This window comes from Orcinus orca, chromosome 8 (assembly GCF_937001465.1).
Source record: "Orcinus orca chromosome 8, mOrcOrc1.1, whole genome shotgun sequence".
In the NCBI taxonomy this organism is placed as follows: domain Eukaryota; kingdom Metazoa; phylum Chordata; class Mammalia; order Artiodactyla; family Delphinidae; genus Orcinus; species Orcinus orca.
The window spans coordinates 53,188,156-53,206,810 of NC_064566.1; the positions used below are offsets into that span (position 1 = coordinate 53,188,156).

Consider the following 18,655-nt stretch of genomic DNA (forward strand, 5'->3'; position numbering starts at 1 on the left):
TAGAAATGGGAGTAGGGGCATGGGACATCTGCCAGGCAAAGATGTCTCAAAGGCTTTGAAACAGGGTATCTGGGAAGCAAATACATGGTGTACAGGCACACATGTACACATAGCCTAGGAGATCAGGCCTGGGTGCAAACCTTGATTTTGCTGCTTACTAACAGTGTAAACATGGGTAGCTCCATTTACTTAGGACCTCAATTTTATTATCTAAAAAATGAGTAAAATGGCTTAGACTAGTGCTTATTAAACTCAAAATGTACACACAAATTACCTGGGGATCTTGTTAAAATGTAGATTCTGATTGAGTAAGGTCTGTAGTGGGACCTGAGAATCTGCATTTCCAACCGGTTCCCAGGTGATACTGAGTAGCAAAGGCTTAGATGACTTTCAAGATCCTTTTCAGTTCTGTAATTCTATAATTCTCTTTATTGAATGTTTGTCATTTGGAGATCTGTTATACTCTTGTGACTTTATTACCTCTATTTAGATAGATGAATTCTAAATCTGTCTCTTTACTTCAGATTAGAAATGCCTAAACCAATTCGTCATTTTACACTAACCACATCCCTTTCTTGACATCCCTATTTCTGTTAATACCTTATATTTGTAAAATACTTTACAGTCTCAGAGAGCTTTTATGTCCATTATTTCATTTGATCCTTAAAATAACCCACAGAGGTAAGCATGCAGGAAATATCTCTGTTTTATGGAAAGGAAAACAGGCTCAGAGAGACTCAGTGGTTTGCCCACTAGTGAGTGGTTAGAACCACCCTTGAGTTCAGGATTATTGACTCTCTTACCACTATGTCACACTGCTTCTGGTAATGACTATCACAGATACCTGGGCTTAAGGGTTGGTTGCCATCTCTGTTTTTTTAAATATGTAAATTTAGTTTTATTTTAAAAGATAGGTAATATATTCATGTGGATCACAATTCAAAGGTTAACATAAGTGCAGAAGTGGAATTTCTGGGTCAAAGAATCTATGCATTTGTAATTGTGGTAGGTATTGCCACATTGCCGTCTTAGAGGTTTTACCAATTATACTTTTTTCAGGGAAGTGTCTGTTTTGCCACTGCCTGCCTCTGAATATGTTATCAGACTTTGTGATCTGTGCCAATTTTAGTGTAGTTTTAAGTTGCATTTCTCTTATGAGTGAGGTTGAGAGTCTTTTCTTATTTAAGTGCTATTTGTATTTTCTGTGAATTAATCTGTTAATATTCTTTGTCGGTTTTTCTGTTGGGTGGTTGAACTTTTTGTTCTATGAACTCTTTATTTTATTTTTGGCTGCGCCTCATGGCTTGTGGGATCTTAGTTCCCCGACCAGGGATTGAACCTGGGCTCCTGGCAGTGAAAGCGCCGAATCCTAACCACGGACCACCAGGGAATTCCCATATGAACTCTTTATGTTTTAGTGAAATTGTCTTTGTTATATGAATTAAAATCTTTTTGTTAGGTTTTTTCCTTTGATTTTATATATGCTAGTTTTTGTCATGCATAATTTAAAAATATTTTATATAGTAAATTTTATTGATTTTTTTTTCTTTCTTTTTATAGCTTCAGAGTTTTATGTCATTCTTAGACCTTTGAGGTTATAAAATAATTCTTCATGGTTTCTTTTGATACTTTTATGCTTTAATTATTTACATTTGAATATTTTTAAACCATCTGGGATTTGATATAGGGTATAGGATGTTTCTTGTATATATACATATTTCTTTTCTTTCCTTCCCTTTCCCTTTCCTGATGGCTACTCTATTGCCCTAACACCTTTATTGATTAGTTCTTATATTTCTAGAGGTCCTTTAACTCCTTTATTTCTTTTATCAATCTTCTCTTTGTCCTCAACCATATCCGTTATCTGGTTAGTCTCCCCATTAAGCCCATTTTTGTCTTTGTGCTCCCATATAGTCTCATCCTTTCTTTCTGTTCTTATTGATATTACTTTAAAACTTTTTTTATTATGGAAATTTCAATGCATAAAGAAATATAATGTATATTTTATATATAAATGTGTGTTGAAATGCATACATACAGGGTGGGATGTAATAAACTCCCAGGTACCTATTACCTGTTATTGGTAATAACTCAATAACTATCACCTCATGGTAGATCTTATTTTATCTATATACCTAACTAACAATACTTGTCCTCCCTCCCTCACCCCAATTATTTTGAAGCAAATTACAGGCATGATACTACTTTTAACACTTGGACCATTGAAGCTGTCTTCTGTCTTGCAGTTTTTATCCTCCAGGTCATCCTGTGTAATTCTGTGTCTTTCTTCTGTCTTACGTTTCTAAAATAACAGTTCTTTAATTAAGCGGTCTTTGAAAGTATATGTTGGATACTTTTACCTCAAACTGGCTTTTTCATGTGCCCAAACTCCGGTTCTTTAGAAAGATTACATACTCTGAAACTAGGGAATGCCATGTTTGTATCCCCACAGTTCCTAGCATAGTCTGTAAAGGAAATAACAGCAAGTAAAATAGAAGAAAGGGGAATGAGAGAGGGAGGATGAGAGAGACATACATGGAGAACAATACTGGATCTGTCACTACAAAGGCCTGTTTCTTAGACCAGCACTACCCAGGGGAAACATGGGAGAAAAAGGACAAGTTTGGACTTCCTACCAAGATTGGGGTGAATAGGGTAGAGATTAAAAAAAAAAACCCCAAACCAAAAAAACCCAGAGCCAAAATGTATAAGAAATGCAGGAAGTTCAGAGACATAGATAATTTTGTCTTTTCTTGTGGAGAAGCCTGTTAGTGCATAGTAAATGACTGAATTAAATTCTAGGACTTACTTGAACTTGAGTGAGAGGAGAGTTAATGTCAAAATAAGCGCTTTGGTTCCAAGGTTGTGTAATTTGTGTCAGAGAAAGTTCTCAGTTAGGAACAGGAGCTATAAAGTTTTTATGAGAGATCAGAGTTGGTGGTTTGTTTGTTTAAATCTGTAACATTGGGTGTTGGCACCATCTGCTTTCTATCCAGCAGCATCTAGTTTTAAAGCATTTCTGTGTTCTTCAAAAGTTTTCACAGTGAGTCTTTCAGCTGGGATCAAGAGATTAGAAAAAATAGGTGATTGAGACTGCTATAATATAGAAGGGGCTTTTATATTTTTTTAAAAAGATTGACCTAATTTATCAAGCTTAAATTCTTGATTTGGTAATTCAACATTTTTACCTTCCATGGAAATGTGGAAAACTAATTTTCTCCCAGGTTTGCTTTTGTTGTCCCTCAAAAAAGTGTACCAAAGTAGCAGTAATCTGACTTAACCTGGGCCTTAATTCTTCCATGCCAGTTAGCCTGGCCCCAGGCTGAGAATAAATGGCTGACCTGAAAAAAAAAAATGAACTGGAAATAGGAAAGGGGAACGGTATTCAGAACAAGTTTGACTACATTTCCAAATCAAATGCTACTTTAAAACTTCTCATAACTCAGTGAGTATCTACATTAGGGGTCAGCAAACTGTGGCCAACAGTCACCGGTTTTTTATAACAACTGATGAAATAAGAAAGGTTTTGACATCGTTAAAGGATTACAGACAAACAAACAAAAACCCAAAGAATTTGCGGAGACAGGATGCATCCTGAAAATCTTGAAATATTTACTTTCTGTTCCTTTTAGAACAACTCACGATCTACATCATTCAGGGTATATAGTAGTATTTATTTATGTGGACATTTAAAATTTCTTGTTCTTTTGTTTGTGTTTCATATTAGCACTTTGTTTTTGTAAGGGTTATGCAATTTTCCATTGTGTGAATATACCACAGTTTGAGTGGTTATTCAGTTTTTGCTTTTATAGCCCATATTTGCACACATTTTTGTGATTTGTGGAATTTCTTGGTCAAATATTATGTGCATTTTAAAATTTGATAATTGTTGCTAAATCACCGTCCTTCCAAAATGGACCATTTTATATTTTCTCCAACATTATTTTCCTTACTAGCATCAACCCTGACAGAGACTAAAATGGTTTGGTTAATCAGATAGATCTTTTTGTTTTCTATTGCTGAGTAACAAACAAAAAACTTAGTGGCTTAAAACATCATCATTTATTTTGCTCATGAATATGCAGTTTGGTTCGGGCTTGGTGGGAACAACTTGTCTGTGCTTTACTTGATGTCATTTCTGGCGTCTCAGAGGCTGGGTACTGAAATGGTCACTTGCGTGTCTGGTTATAGCTGGGGTCTCTCAGCTGGGGCTGAGGAGAACACCTGCAAAGTCTTTTCCACTTGGCTGCTGGGCATCCTCACAGTGGGGTGACTGGAGTCTGAGGAAGAGCATCCTGTAAAGAGGACCAGGTAATTTTATGATTTAGCTTCAGAAGTCACATGGCATTATTTCTGCCATAGTCACAGGCCTGCCCTCATTTAAGGGAGAGGGAACATAGACGCCACTTCGTCAAGGAGGAGTGGCAGCATCACACTGTAAGAGAGCATGTGGGATGCGATGTATTGGTGCGGCCATTCTTTGGAAACTACAGTCTCCACAAGCTGGAATATTTGTTTTGGTGTGCATATCTTTATGAGTGGGATTATACGTCTTTTCATATGGTTATTGACCATTTCCATTTCTTTTTCGGTGGCTGCCTTTTTGTATCCTTTGCCCCCTTTTCTATTGGACTATAGATTATTGATTATATTATTGATTTGTAATAGCTCTTGTAGACTAAGCAAATTAGACTCAAAATTTGTTTAGGAGATACGTCACCATGGTCTTGGGAGTCATAAAAGGTGCGTGGGATTATAGCTTAGTTTGGTGACGGTGGGGATTTGTGGAGTCATTATATTTAAGAAACACAGTTACTCTTGTTTTTTAAGCAAGGGGTACAGGGAAGGAGGGTGCATGATAACCATTTCTTCCTCCTTCTGTTGGCCATCAGCCTCCCTGAGTCACTCTCCAGCAGTGACGAGGAACAAGATCAAGGACACCACATTTCTCTTTGGTCATTATTATACCTCAGAAACCAGAAAGTTTTAGATACCAGCCAGGGAAAGGTGGTAATATTTGGGAGGAACATAGAACACCAATGGCGTACCTTACTACTGAAAATTGCTTTGGTTTTCTTTTAGTTCTGGGGTGTGTTTTGACTTGCCGTCACCAAGGTTAAGGTTCAAAATTATATCAACAAAAATGGAGTGACCCACCAGAAATTACCATTTTCTAAAATATGGAGATGTTTAACAAAATAAAACATTTCTTTGTACCTTGCCTCTAAATTAGAATGTTCTCTTCATCTACTAACCTGTTAATGGATAAATTCTTTTTTTAAAATTAATTAATTAATTTTTAAAATTTATTTTATTTTTGACTGCATTGGGTCTTCCTTGCTGCAGGTGGGCTTTCTCTAGTTGAGGCGAGTGGGGACTACTCTTTGTTGTGGTGTGTGGGCTTCTCATTGCGGTGGCTTCTTTTGTTGTGGAGCATGGTCTCTAGGCGCTCGGGCTTCAGTAGTTGTAGCGCGTGGGCTCGATAGTTGTGGCTCGCGGACTCTAGAGCGCAGGCTCAGTAGTTGTGGCTCACGGGCCTAGTTGCTCCATGGCATGTGGGATCTTCCCAGACCAGGGCTCGAACCCGTGTCCCCTGCATTGGCAGGCAGATTCTTAATCACTGCGCCACCAGGGAAGCCCCGGGATAAATTCTTGATAAACAGTTACAATGTAAGTCTTCTCTCTAGTTGTAATCTTTGATAGTTTTATAGGGACTGGATATGTCATTATACAGTAGTTCTCATTTTAGGTATGGTTTGATCCAGAGACAAATTCTGTTGCCAGGACTTTTTTACTTTTATTTTTTTAATTGAAGTATAGTTGATTTATAATATTAATTTCAGGTGTACAGCATAGTGATTCAGTATTTTTACAGATTACACTCCATTAATAGCTATAATAGCTATAATTCCCTGTGCTCTACACTATATCCTTGTTGCTTGTCTATTTTATGCATAGTAGTTTGTATTTCTTAATCCCTTACCTCTGTCTTGCTCCACATCTCTGGACTCTGCTGTCTTACTTGCTGTTTTCATTTCACTGTGGTGTAAAGATGACTGCCAGCCTCTCTAGTCCCATGGTCCTTTCTGGGCCAGTAGGGGGAAAATAAACCTCTCAACAATTTAATTTCTAGGTTTTCTAGGATCCTAATCATGTGTTACGGGCAGGGGGATGGAATGTGCTGATTGGCCTGATCTGAGTCACGCGACCCTCCTTGGAGTTGGAGGTGGAGTTAATTCTACAGGAAGTATTATATAGATTGATAGCAGAGGAGAGTGGTTCTACAAAGGAATAGCTGAGGGTTTTTTTGTTTGTTTGCTTGTTTGTTTTTGTTTTGTTTTTTGTTTCTTAAACCAAATAGGTGCTGGGCAGGACAAAACACAACAAAATAAATAAAAGCAAAGCAAAAAAATCATTTAATGTACTGTTATGTTTTAAAGCATTTTTCTAAGAGCATTAGTTCTGTTAACAAGAAAAACCAACCATTTTAGATTCTTATAGAGGCAACAGTTTACAATCATACTAATGAGTAACGCTTACTTTTTTACTTAAGCAAATGTTTCAGATCTACAACATATGGCAGTTAAGTCTTGTTTTAGAATTTATACTTGAGAGATTTGTAAAAGAAAAAAGTTAAGGAATTTAGGATCCTACTGGTCTTTTACCCACTGCCAACGTTGCAGATAGAGTTGTGCTCTAGCTACATCTGTCAGTCCTCCAAATCAAAGCTGAGTAAGAAGATTTAATTTTATTTGTTAGTGAACGTTTTTAACCTTTATATAGAATGTTTTATAGGCAGTGTTTCAAAGACATTAAAGCCATGTTAATTCCAACTTAAAAATTAAAATCTATTCAGCTTTAGTTTTGGAGATAGGTGTTTTTAGAGCACAACTTGGATGCCTAAAGCTCCTGCTGTAGAAAGATACACAAAGAGCTTTTTATAACTGTGAAAGCTTAGAGCTTTGAGAAAGTATAAGGAGATTGGCTGGTGAAGAAGCTGCATGGAATGTTATCTTAAAGAGTAATTCCAAAGTCTGTGTAAATTTTAATTGCTCAGTATTTTTACTTTTCTAAGATAATTGAGCCAGTTTAGAGCATAAGACAGATTTGAATTTAACTATCTTTAGATGGGCCATTGAAGAGGTAATCTGGTATTTAATTTCTGTTTAGACAAGTTCTAGAGCAGTGTATTTATGCTAGATGGTGCCACCAGGCCACGAACTACCGCTAGATTGTATACCCTGGAGCAGTTAAAGGTAGATGAGTGCTGAGGATTTGCTGTAGTCCAGAAGCGCTGCTAAGATTTGAGCTCCCTTTCAGTTCTGAGGTCCATTCTTAGGTTTGAAGTGCTCTCTATTCTCCCACCATCTCGTGGGTGGGTGTCAGAAGCCACTAAGGGTTCCAGGCCACTCAGGTTCATTGCAAGGCCTAGGTCATACCAAGACCTTCTTGACTGGGTTAATTCACTGGACATACATTAATTCAGTCAAAAACCATTTATTGTGTTCCTGCTGTTTGCTAGGTACTCATCTAGATGCTGGAGATACAACAGTAAATAAAATAAAGTCTCTCCTTTATAGAACTTATAGTCTAGTTGGGGAAGATTGACAAATATCTGGAACTATCCATAATTTCATATTAGGTATAATTATACATTGTTTTGGTCAAGTAGATGTTCTGGGGAACTGAGAACCAGAGAGGATCCTTTAGGTCACCTTGACTTCTTTAATATTTCCTTGGATCATAGGGTAATATTTTGGGCAAAGGTGGGTGATATAGCCTAAGGCTGGTGGTAATTTTTGGTATTGCTATTATATTTTGGACTAGGTTTAGTTGATTTAAACTTTTTCTTATTTATTTAACTTTATTTTTGATTATGTAAATCATTCTTATGGTACAGAAGTTAAAACCACATAAACAAGTATCAGGGAAGTCTTGCTTTTATCTCTATTCCCTCCAACCTGTTCTTACCCCCATAGGTAATAATTTTTCTGCATTTCTGGTTTAACCTCCCAGTGTTTCTTTTTAATTGCATTAAAAAGAAACAGTTCAGTTAGAGAATAAGGAAGGAGGAATCTTCTCTCCTTAACTTTGAAGCATAAATGGATTTCCTTAAAGAGAGTAGTATTCTAGATTAAGGGGCTAGCATTAGCAAAAGCATGGAGCTAGGACCATGCATGATCTTTTTCATGGAACCTTAATCAGTCACGTGTGACTAAGGGGTTGGGTATGTGGAAGATCTAGTGGGCAGTAAGGATAGGTTATGGAGAGGTCGGATTGCACAAGGCTTTGAAAGGAATAATGGGAAGTTTGTACTTTATGCTGGAGGCTTTGCGTAATGTTTTCGGGTTTTTGAATAGAGGACCAAGTTTGGAATCTTATGGCAGAATAGATGTGATTGTTGTGTATAGGCAATTAATAGTTCCTGTCAATTTAAAATCTTGACTGAGAAGGTTGATGAAAAATATATAGTAGAAGGAAATAGTTGCTGTAATCCAGGGTGTGAAATGGAAACCTTTGGCAGATTGTAGAAATATAAGTCTTTTAGAGTAAGCCCTAGGAACTTTTTGTAAGTACATTTGGGGCTTTTCGTACTTTGAGTATTAACCGATTTTATTAGACAATAACGTTCTCTGTCAAAGAATCTTAATCTCTAGATTGGGAGAAAGGATTGGGTTGGTATGTGCATGGAAGGGAAGAACTGAACTTTTCTGGCTGACTGCACATGTAATTAAAGATGGACTTAGCAAAGTGGGCTTTCAGCCTGAAGGGAGAGCTTTAAGCATATTTAAAACTGAGCCCATGGTTTCTATTTTTAAGTCTCTGAAAATAATGATCTGACACAGGGAACTAGCTTTTGAGAATGAATCTGTTGTGCTTAGACTTCAGCATTGCCAACGTTTTCTCTTTCTGATGTGAGATGATTTGGCTGTGCCGTAAGTTATCTTATATTTTTGTTGGTTTCTACTGTTGCTTATGGAGCTTTGCCTTTCCAACACTTGTGACTCCAAGTAATTCATGCATCCTAGTTGGAGAAATTGTTGGGAAGGAGGCCTGATTAGGAAATAGGGGCTGGTTAACTGCTGGTCAAGTGAGAATTTAAGCTGGCAGCAGTTGGGTTACCGGCTGGATGGAGTGAACAGTGAGTTATTGCTTTTATTTTTTGGCTTTGGCTTCTTTTCCTGGTTGTAATAGATGATCTGGCGTCAGACTGAGCTAGCAACAGAGGTATATGTATGTAATAATGGCTGATTTTCTGTTGGTGTGAGGTGGACTTTGCATGTCTACAAGCATCCTTCCAAAGGGAAAAAAGCAAATTACTATTATACTTAGTTTATGTTCCAGGAAATACTAACGCTATTCTACAGGTATATAGCATTGATATAACATTTATGCTTTTCAAGAATGTTTCATATCTGTTATTTCATGCTCCCAACAACCTTGTAAATGATATAGGGCAGGAATAGTTCCTATTTGACAGAAGAGATGCTGAGGCATAAATAAGAGACTGGGTTAAGGTTGCTGGCTCAACAAATAAACGACTGGGACAACTTACTATATTTTATGTTTGAATTGTAACTTTCAGAAAGCTTTATAGGAGGAAAAAGCTGAATACTCTTCTTTTTTTGTGATTATTTTTCAGCGACGTCTTAGACATCTTCGGAACATCGCTGCCCGGAACATTGTTAATAGGAATGGCCATCAACTCCTAGATACCTACTTCACACTTCACTTGTGTAACACTGAAAAGGTATATAAAGGTAAGGGGATCTGGACTTGCCACCCACAGATCGTTGCATCTCATTTTTATTCTTTTGTAACACAGATGATTCTCAGTGCCTCTTGCTAGCATTGCTTATTAGAAAGCTAAGTTGTCATGCTGTCTGAAAATATTTCATGAGCAGTTGTTATACATATTGAAGAAACATGTCTTTTGGATAGTTCTTTCAGATAACTGAGACTTACATTGATAAATTTATTATTCCTTTATGAATGTTGACGTTTAATATCTGTATTCCAGTAGCTGTCATTTAAAGTAGGCTATTTGATGGGACTTCCCTGGTGGCGCAGTGGATAAGACTCCATGCTCCCAATGCAGGGGGCCCGGGTTTGATCCCTGGTCAGGGAACTAGATCCCACATGCATGCCACAACTAAGAGTTCGCATGCCACAACCAAGTAGCTGGCAAGCCACAACTAAGACCTGGCTCAACCAGAAAATAAATAAATAAAATAACTAAAACTTAAAAAAATTATTTTAATTTATAAAAAAAAGGTTATTTGAGGGACTTCCCTGGCAGTCCAGTAGTTAAGACTTTGCCTTCCAATGCAGGGGGGTGTGGGTTCGATTGCTGGTGGGGGAGCTAAGATCCCACATGCTTCCCAGCCAAAAAACCAAAACATAAAATGGAAACAATATTGTACCAAATTCAATAAAGACTTTGTAAATGGTCCACATCAAAAAAATCTTTAAAAAAAAAAAACAGGTTATTTGAGTCCAGTATCCAGCACTAATTTGCTTTTCTTTAAAATATAATTCATTCCTTTACTATTATGGTAAAATTTGGACCTAGTTCATATCTTCTCATATCTGTACTACTTTGTGTATATGGGGTCATTTTTAGAAGAATGGCATGGTTTCTTTGAATTCAGTTCCACATTGAAATGTGGATTCTTCCATAAGTGATAATTCTAAGAGTACATCAGATATTTGAGTCAAAATCACAAGCATCTTTTGAATACATATTGGATGAAAGGCACTTTGGTATAATCAGTTGACCTGTGTTGGTTGCTGTAAGAGAGGAAGCATGGTATAAGGACAGGAATATTGGGTTAGGATTGAAACTACATTGATACTAGTGCTAGCTATTTCAGCTAGTATATAAGTGTATACTAGCTGTATACTATACACTAAAATAGCTATATGCTAGTTATGTGTTTTTTGGACAGAGATCATGGCTTTTTTAGCCTCACTTTTCCCATTTGTAAAGTGGAGATAATGAGGTCTTAAGAAGTCAGGCAAGACAGATTTTTATGAGGATCAACTGAGATAAGGTGATAACACTTGGTAACATGTGAGTAAAGGTCTATTTATATTAATAAAAGGTGGCATTATTTTAATTTTTTTCTTTTTTTTTGGCCGCGCTGCACGGCATGTGGTATCTTAATTCCCCGATCAGGGATTGAACCCGTGCCCCCTGCATTAGAAGCACGGAGTCTTAACCACTGGATCGCCAGGGAAGTCCCAGATGGCGTTATTTTAAAAAGAGGTACTAAGGACTTATTTGATTTCTATCCTGTGGCAAAGATGACAAATTCAAATGACATTTTATGTTTTTGGTTTTAATTTTAAAAATTGTTATTAAAGCAGTAGTTGTTTAACAACTTTTTTCTTTTTTTAATTTCAATACCAGTATATGCTAATTTAAAAATTTAATCAGAAATTATATAGAGTAGAACCCCCCCCTTCATATACAAGTGGCATTAAAGTATTTCGAAGGGTAAAAAAAAAAGGACTCTAAATTCCGCCATTTTTACAGTTTTATTTCATTCTTATTTTTGATTCTAACCATTGCATATTTTTAAAACAATTGTACTAATCTGAATGAGTAACACTAGCTACTATAACAAATACTACGAGTCACTCAGTGACTTGACATAATAAATTTCTTAAACACTAAGTTCAATGTAGGTGTTCTTTTTCCCAATAATAGTTATAAGTATTTATTAAGAAGTAAGGAAATTTATACTTAAATCTAAAGTCTCCCAGTTCTTGAGCAGCAAACGATAGCTAGAAAGCAGGCTTTTCACAAGTATAATCAATTCTTTAATTTATTTGCTTTTCAGTTTTCACTGGAAGGCATAATGTGGTTTGCAGAAGCAGACAAATATTTATTTATTTATTTATTTATTAGCATTTAAACATATCTAATTTATTTATTTTTTAACATCTTTATTGGAGTATAATTGCTTTACAATGTTTTGTTAGTTTCTGCTGTATAACAAAGTGAATCAGCTATATGTATACATATATCCCCATATCTCTTACCTCTTGTGTCTCCCTCCCACCCTCCCTGTCCCACCCCTCTAGGTGGCCACAAAGCACGGAGCTGATGTCCTGTGCTATGCGGCTGCTTCCCACTAGCTATCTGTTTTAATGTAGGTGTTCTTTATCAGATATTGGCTTGGCAGCTGTCTTCTAAGTGGTGACTCAGGTATCCAGGCTCCTTCTATTTTGTAATGATGCTTCTGGTATGGCAAGAGCAAGGGATTATTTGAGGGAGATTTTTTTTTTTTTTTTTTGCGGTACGCGGGCGTCTCCCTGTCGTGGCCTCTCCCGTTGCGGAGCACAGGCTCTGGACGCGCAGGCTTAGCGGCCATGGCTCACGGGCCCAGCTGCTCCGCGGCACGTGGGATCTTCCCGGACCGGGGCACGAACCCGTGTCCCCTGCATCGGCAGGTGGGCTCTCAACCACTGTGCCACCAGGGAAGCCCGAGGGAGATTTTTTTAATGGAAATGGTCCACACGAATTCCACAACATTCCATTAGCTGTATATCAGTTGCATCATCCTTTTTAGATGAACAGGGGACTGAGAAATGTTGTCTTCCTATGTGTCCAGAAGAAAAATGAAAGTTTGGTCACTATTTGTCCGAAGGGTGTAAGCATTTTTGCAGATCTTAATGCGTTTGGTCTGCTGCTCACTAATTGGTTTTATCACTAGTAATATATGACAGTGCCAGAGTACTTCACATTTTTGATAGGTTTCTATATAATTAGTTCTTGGTTATTATCTTGGTTAGAACTTCTGTGTCCTTGCTCCATTATTATCTCTGATAATAGTTACTAATATTGAACTTGGTACATTTTAGGTATTTGGTAAATGATAGCAATTATTATTGGAATTGTAATGTCAACAAGCATAATCGTAGTTTCCAAAAAGAGTAGTCATGGGACTGGTTGATGACCATGATGTTGAAAACTTGTCTAAGAGGGGACTTCCCTGGTGGTCCAGTGGGTGAGACTCCATTCTCCCAATGCAGGGGGCCCGGGTTTGATCCCTGGTTGGGGAACTAGATCCTGCATGCATGCTGCAATTAAGAAGTCTGCATGCCCCAACAAAGATCCCGCATGCCACAACTAAGACCCTGCGCAGCCAAAATAAATAAATAAAAATATAAAAAAAGGGAAAAAAACTTGTCTAAGAGATACGATGAAAGCAAAGTGATTTTTTTTTGTTCCTGTTTTTTTTTTTTGTCTTCTTCTCTAGCTCTGTTTATTTCTTGAGCTTAGAAGTTATTAAGGACTGTTTCTTGAAGTTATTTCAATAAAATGATTGTTAACACAGGGAATTGTTGGTTTCAGGCCACAGGGAAGTCCCGTGTCTAGTAGTGGTATTGAGTCTGTCACTAACCGGCAAGCCGTTTGGCTAGGGCATTTAGTTCCTCATGCGTGCCGTTAGCTAATTTATCTCTAAAATGAGAGGACTGATGACTTCCTACTGCTCCAAAATGTCATGGTTGAATGAAGTCTATTATGTCTTCTTTTTGGGCCCACATGTTATGCTCTATAACTTTTAACTACCATAGGAGGAGCCAGGAAGCTCTTTCCTTAGTAAACTAATTAATACCACCTTATGTTCTTGGACCTGTGATGATATGTTTGAATATTCATTGCATGATCATTATGTGGCCCTTGGTGTAGGATGACCACGATGGAAGGCCTCTGGGCTTTTCTTACAAAGCCACCTGTACCACCTGTCTAGTGGCATCATTTCTCAGTTTCAAAAGAAGGTTTTTTTTTTAATTAGAAGAATATCTGAAATGCTGATTTCTAAGTTATTCTTTTATTTCAGCTGAATTCACAGGAGAGCATAAGAAGTTACGTGTGAGTTTTTTTGATTTTTGACATTTTTTTAATGCTCTTAGGAGATGGTCTATTTTTCAGGTAGTTCAAATCGAACACCATTTATTACATTCCCAGAGAACAAAGCCTTGTGTTAATGGATGAGGAGCAATGTTCTAATCCTGGCTCCCTCTTAAACTTGGAAGTTGTGTAAAATCAAGTTTGTTCTTCAGCCACAGTTATTTTCTCACCCATGAAATGTGAGCGCCTGTCCTTTCCTGGAATACCAACCAGTTATTTTGAATACATTAGAAGACAACCTCTATATAATCCAATTTGGTGATCTCATGAATGTCTCATAGTTTTAAATATCACTTATCACCCTAACAACTCACAAATGTATATCTTTAGCTTCAGCCTCCGCCCTGAACTCATGCTCCTGTATTCAATTGCCTACTCTACATCTCCATTTGGAGTCTGGTAGATACCTTAAACTTGATATATTCAGCACTGAGATTCTGATGTTCCAGCTCTGATCTACCTCCTGTATTCGTCCTTTTATCAGAAAATGACAACTCTGTCCTTCTATTTCCTTGGCCAAAAACCTTGGAATCATCCTGGATTGTCCTCTTTTATATTCCACATTCCATCTTTCAGCAAATGCTTTTGGTTCTTACTACCAAATTGTATCCATAATCTTTTCCCTTCTTACTACCTCCAAACCACTATCATCTCTTGCCTGAGTTTGTTGAAGTAGACTTCTAACAGGTCTGCCTGCCCACTCACTCTTTCTAGTGTGATCTCAACCCAGATCCTATTAAAATCAAAGTGAGGTCATGTTATTCCTCCCCTCAAAACCCTCCAGTGGCTTCTCATTTCATTCAGAGTAAAAGCTAAAGTTCTTTTGGTTTCTTAGGCCTTTCATGATATGGCCGTCTGTGACCTCCTTCTACTCTTCTAGCTGTCTCTGTTCCCACCCAACTGCCCTTGTTGCTGTTCCTTGAATTCATCAAGTTGACTTCAGTTTAAAGGCCTCTGCACTGGCTGTTTCTTTGGCCTGGGCACTCTTTCCTCCTGATAGCCACATGACTAGCTCCTCTGCCTTCTTTCAGGTCTTAAATCCAAATGTTTTCTCAGAGAAACTCTCCTTGATCACTGACTAACCCCTTTTTAAAATTGTGACTATTCTCCTCTCTGTCTTTTGTGCTTTATTTTTCTCCACAGTACTCCCGATTGTCTGACATAACTGTATGTTTAATTATTTGGCTAATGCGTGTCCTCTTCACTAGAATGTAAGCTCCATATGGGCAGAAATTTTTAGGTCAGTTTTGTTCACTACACTATTTCCAGTACTTGGAACAATGCTTGGCACAAAGTAAGCCCCCAAATATTTTCATTTAACTTTTTGACTAGCTAATGCCGTACATAGTTCAAAATATATGTAAAGGTTTATATTAAAATCTTCCTTTCACCTGTCCCATCTCCCTAGTTTTTCACCCCACCGTTGTTTACCTTTACTGAGATTCCTTATGCAAATGCAAGTAAAAATAGTACCAAATTTTTTATATATATATATATATATATATATATATATGTATGTATGTATGTATGTATCTGTGCCTTGTATTATTTTATTTTTTTGCAGTACACGGGCCTCTCACTGTTGTGGCCTCTCCCGTTGCGGAGCACAGGCTCCGGACGCGCAGGCTCAGCGACCATGGCTCTCGGGCCTAGCCGCTCCACGGCATGTGGGATCTTCCCGGACTGGGGCACGAACCCGTGTCCCCTGCATTAGCACGCGGACTCTCAACCCCTGCACCACCAGGGAAGCCCTGTGCCTTGTATTTTTTACTTAATATAATTTAGATGTTTTTCCATATTATTTCGTAGAGAGCTTCTCTAATTTTCTTTTGTTTCTTTTTAGTTTTGCATTGAACAGATGTACCATAATTTATTTAATTGGCTCCTATTGGTAGACATTTAGGTTGTTCCAGGCTTTTGCTATACACACAGTACTGCAGTGAACAATTTCATTGGTATACATTATTTTGTATGAGTGCTAGTATGGCTATAGGGTAAATTCCAAAGAGTGGAAGTGCAAAGAGAATGTGTACTTAGAGTTCTGGTAGATATTGTAAAACTGCCGTTGTTGACATTCCCACTTGCTAGGTACAGGTACCCTTTTTCCCACAGCCTGACCAACAGACTGTGCAGTCAGACTTCTGAAATTTTGCCAATCTGATAGGTGAAAAATAGTTTCATAGTAGAGTTAAAGTTTGTATTTCTTCTATTATGAGTGAGGTTGAGATACTAAAAAAGCATTTGTTGAATAAATGGAATGCTGTACAACAGCCAAAACATGCCATTGGAACCATGTTCTGCAATCTCTCCTTGCTTTGTTTGTTTAGGTCTTAGCATGGATAGGGAAGCATTTGTATCTAATAGACCCTTTCATGTAGAGCTAGTCTTGGATGATATCTTTTTGAAAATTTACATTCTTTTTGAAAATTTACATGTGTAATAGTTTTGCTCAAGTCGAGTTAATAAAAATTCATAGAATTGTATTAATAAAAATTACAGCTTATAAAGTATTCACTATTTCATTTGAGCCTCATAACAGCCCTGTTATTTTCTAGGTGTCATTCTTCTTTGAAAGGTGAAGAAACTATGGCCCAGATAAGTTAATTGACTTGTCCAGGGTCAAGCTTACACATGGTACACTGGGGGACCGAACTATTTTTTTACTCTGAATTTTCCTAAATTCTCTATTCTGTTGTGCGCCATGCTGCTAATTTCATTGACAATAATGTAAGTGTAACAGAGTGATAGACAGTGTAGGCCCACATTTAACACTTTAGAAATTACCTCAGACTCAGTGATTCCTTTCCAAACTGTATGGCTCCTTTGTTGACCTCTATCTATTTAAATTAGCAAGTCCATTTTGAGGATCTAATGGAGAAGGCAAATTGTTTAGTTTCATTTATATATACAGTTAATCAGCAAAGTTTTGGAAGAAATAATGATGCTGTTCATCTTCTTAGAGCTGGAGATACATATTTTGGGGACTGTTTAATTTAGACACTTTATAGATTAAGCTGAGGAATTCTCTCTCACAAGGGAAGAGGAATATCTTAATTTTTTTCACTGATTTTAAAAGTGTTACCTACTTGCAGCAAATTCAGACAATACAAAAGTGTATTAAATACAAAAATGTATTAAGTGAAAGTACCTTGTAATAACAAACAACACATTTTTAGCACAAAGTCTTTTTTTTTCTAATAACATATTTGGTACATATAAATTAGAGTATATGTATGCATATTAAAAAAAGAACATATATATATACACACATACATACATATGTACATTTATGTAGTCAATTTATGATCGGCATTGGTGAACCATTTGGGAAAAAATGAAAAGAATAATACTTAGGGTTGCCTAGTGTTAAGTGGGGTTGTAAAGTGGTACATTTTTAGAGAACAATTTGGCAATATCTGTCAAATTCAAACTGTATTTTTCCTTTTATCTTGCAATTTTACTTCTAAAAGTTTATCTTATAGATTCAAGTGTCTTAGGGTATATGTCTTTCAAAGATTATTTATAATATTACTTGAAATATCCAAAAATTAGCAGTAACTTAAATGTTCATCAATAGAAGTTTCCTTTTAAAAACAATTAGAATTATCCCTTCTCTTAATTAAAATAATTGTGCAAAATAGAAAAATTAGAAAACTGCCAAGCAAAAAATAAAAGCAGCCCAACCCTATCACCTAAAATAAATGTTGTAAACATAATTGTAAAACTTTGGATCCTGTTGTAAATTCTCTCATAGAACCTGTTTTTTTCACTCATTGTGACTATCTCACCACAAAATAGAATGATTATCCTTATTATTATTAATTTTTTAAGGGAAGATAAGCATAAAGTAGTGTAGATGGTATGTTTTGGAAAGAAACATTTTAACCAAGAGAGCTTGCCCATAAGAATTTTATATCCACGTCCACTTTTCCTTTACTGCTTGATGGTTCCCAAACTTCAGTCCTGTGGACTACTTCAACAAGTTTCACTGTCTTCGATGCTACATACTTAACATAATTTTAAAAGTTCAGTATGTCTAAACTCATGTCTAAGCATAATCTATGAAGTTGTTGATTCAAGAAAAAATTTATTGAGTGCCTACCCTGTGCCAGGAATAGTTTTACATGCTGAGGAGACAACAGTTACACAAAAACAAATGTTACTGCCCTTATGGAGCTTACAATTAGGGGTTGGATAGATGAGACATACATTTCAATATGTTAGAAAAAAATAAAGTTTGTTCATGTATCACCTAAAATGGTCTCATATATCAGTGGTATGTACATCACCCTTGGAAAATATTTCCCTATAGCAACATAAGGATACAGGGTCCTTGTAGGCTCTGCATTGACAGAGCACCACGGAAGTGATTTCGGCAGGGTCAGCAGAGGGAATGTTGGAGGGTTGTTAAGAATGTCTGTCTGTTTTTGTGCCAGTACCACACTGTCTTGATTACTGTAGCTTTGTAGTATAGTCTGAAGTCAGGGAGCCTAATTCCTCCAGCTCCGTTTTTCGTTCTCAATATTGCTTTGGCTATTCAGGGTCTTTTGTGTTTCCATACAAATTGTGAAATTTTTTGTTCTAATTCTGTGAAAAATGCCAGTGGTAGTTTGATAGGGATTGCATTGAATCTGTAGATTGCTTTGGGTAGTAGAGTCATTTTCACAATGTTGATTCTTCCAATCCAAGAACATGGCAATGGAACAGGATAGAAAGACCAGAGATAAACCC

The 18,655-nt window shown here is 36.9% G+C and overlaps 1 protein-coding gene across 8 annotated transcripts in view; it reads left to right on the plus strand.

Moving 5' to 3' along the window:
- The window catches only part of UVRAG (UV radiation resistance associated), a 373,872-nt gene that overhangs the window by 60,616 nt on the left and 294,601 nt on the right, over positions 1-18,655 (plus strand). For 7 of the 8 annotated variants that reach the window (XM_049714244.1, XM_049714243.1, XM_049714245.1 and 4 more), the window contains one exon: positions 9,644-9,761. In XM_049714244.1, coding sequence (XP_049570201.1) covers positions 9,644-9,761 — 118 coding nt within the window. Of the gene's footprint in view, positions 1-9,643; positions 9,762-18,655 lie in introns of those variants that run through there. The other variant, XM_049714251.1, reaches the window with a different exon arrangement.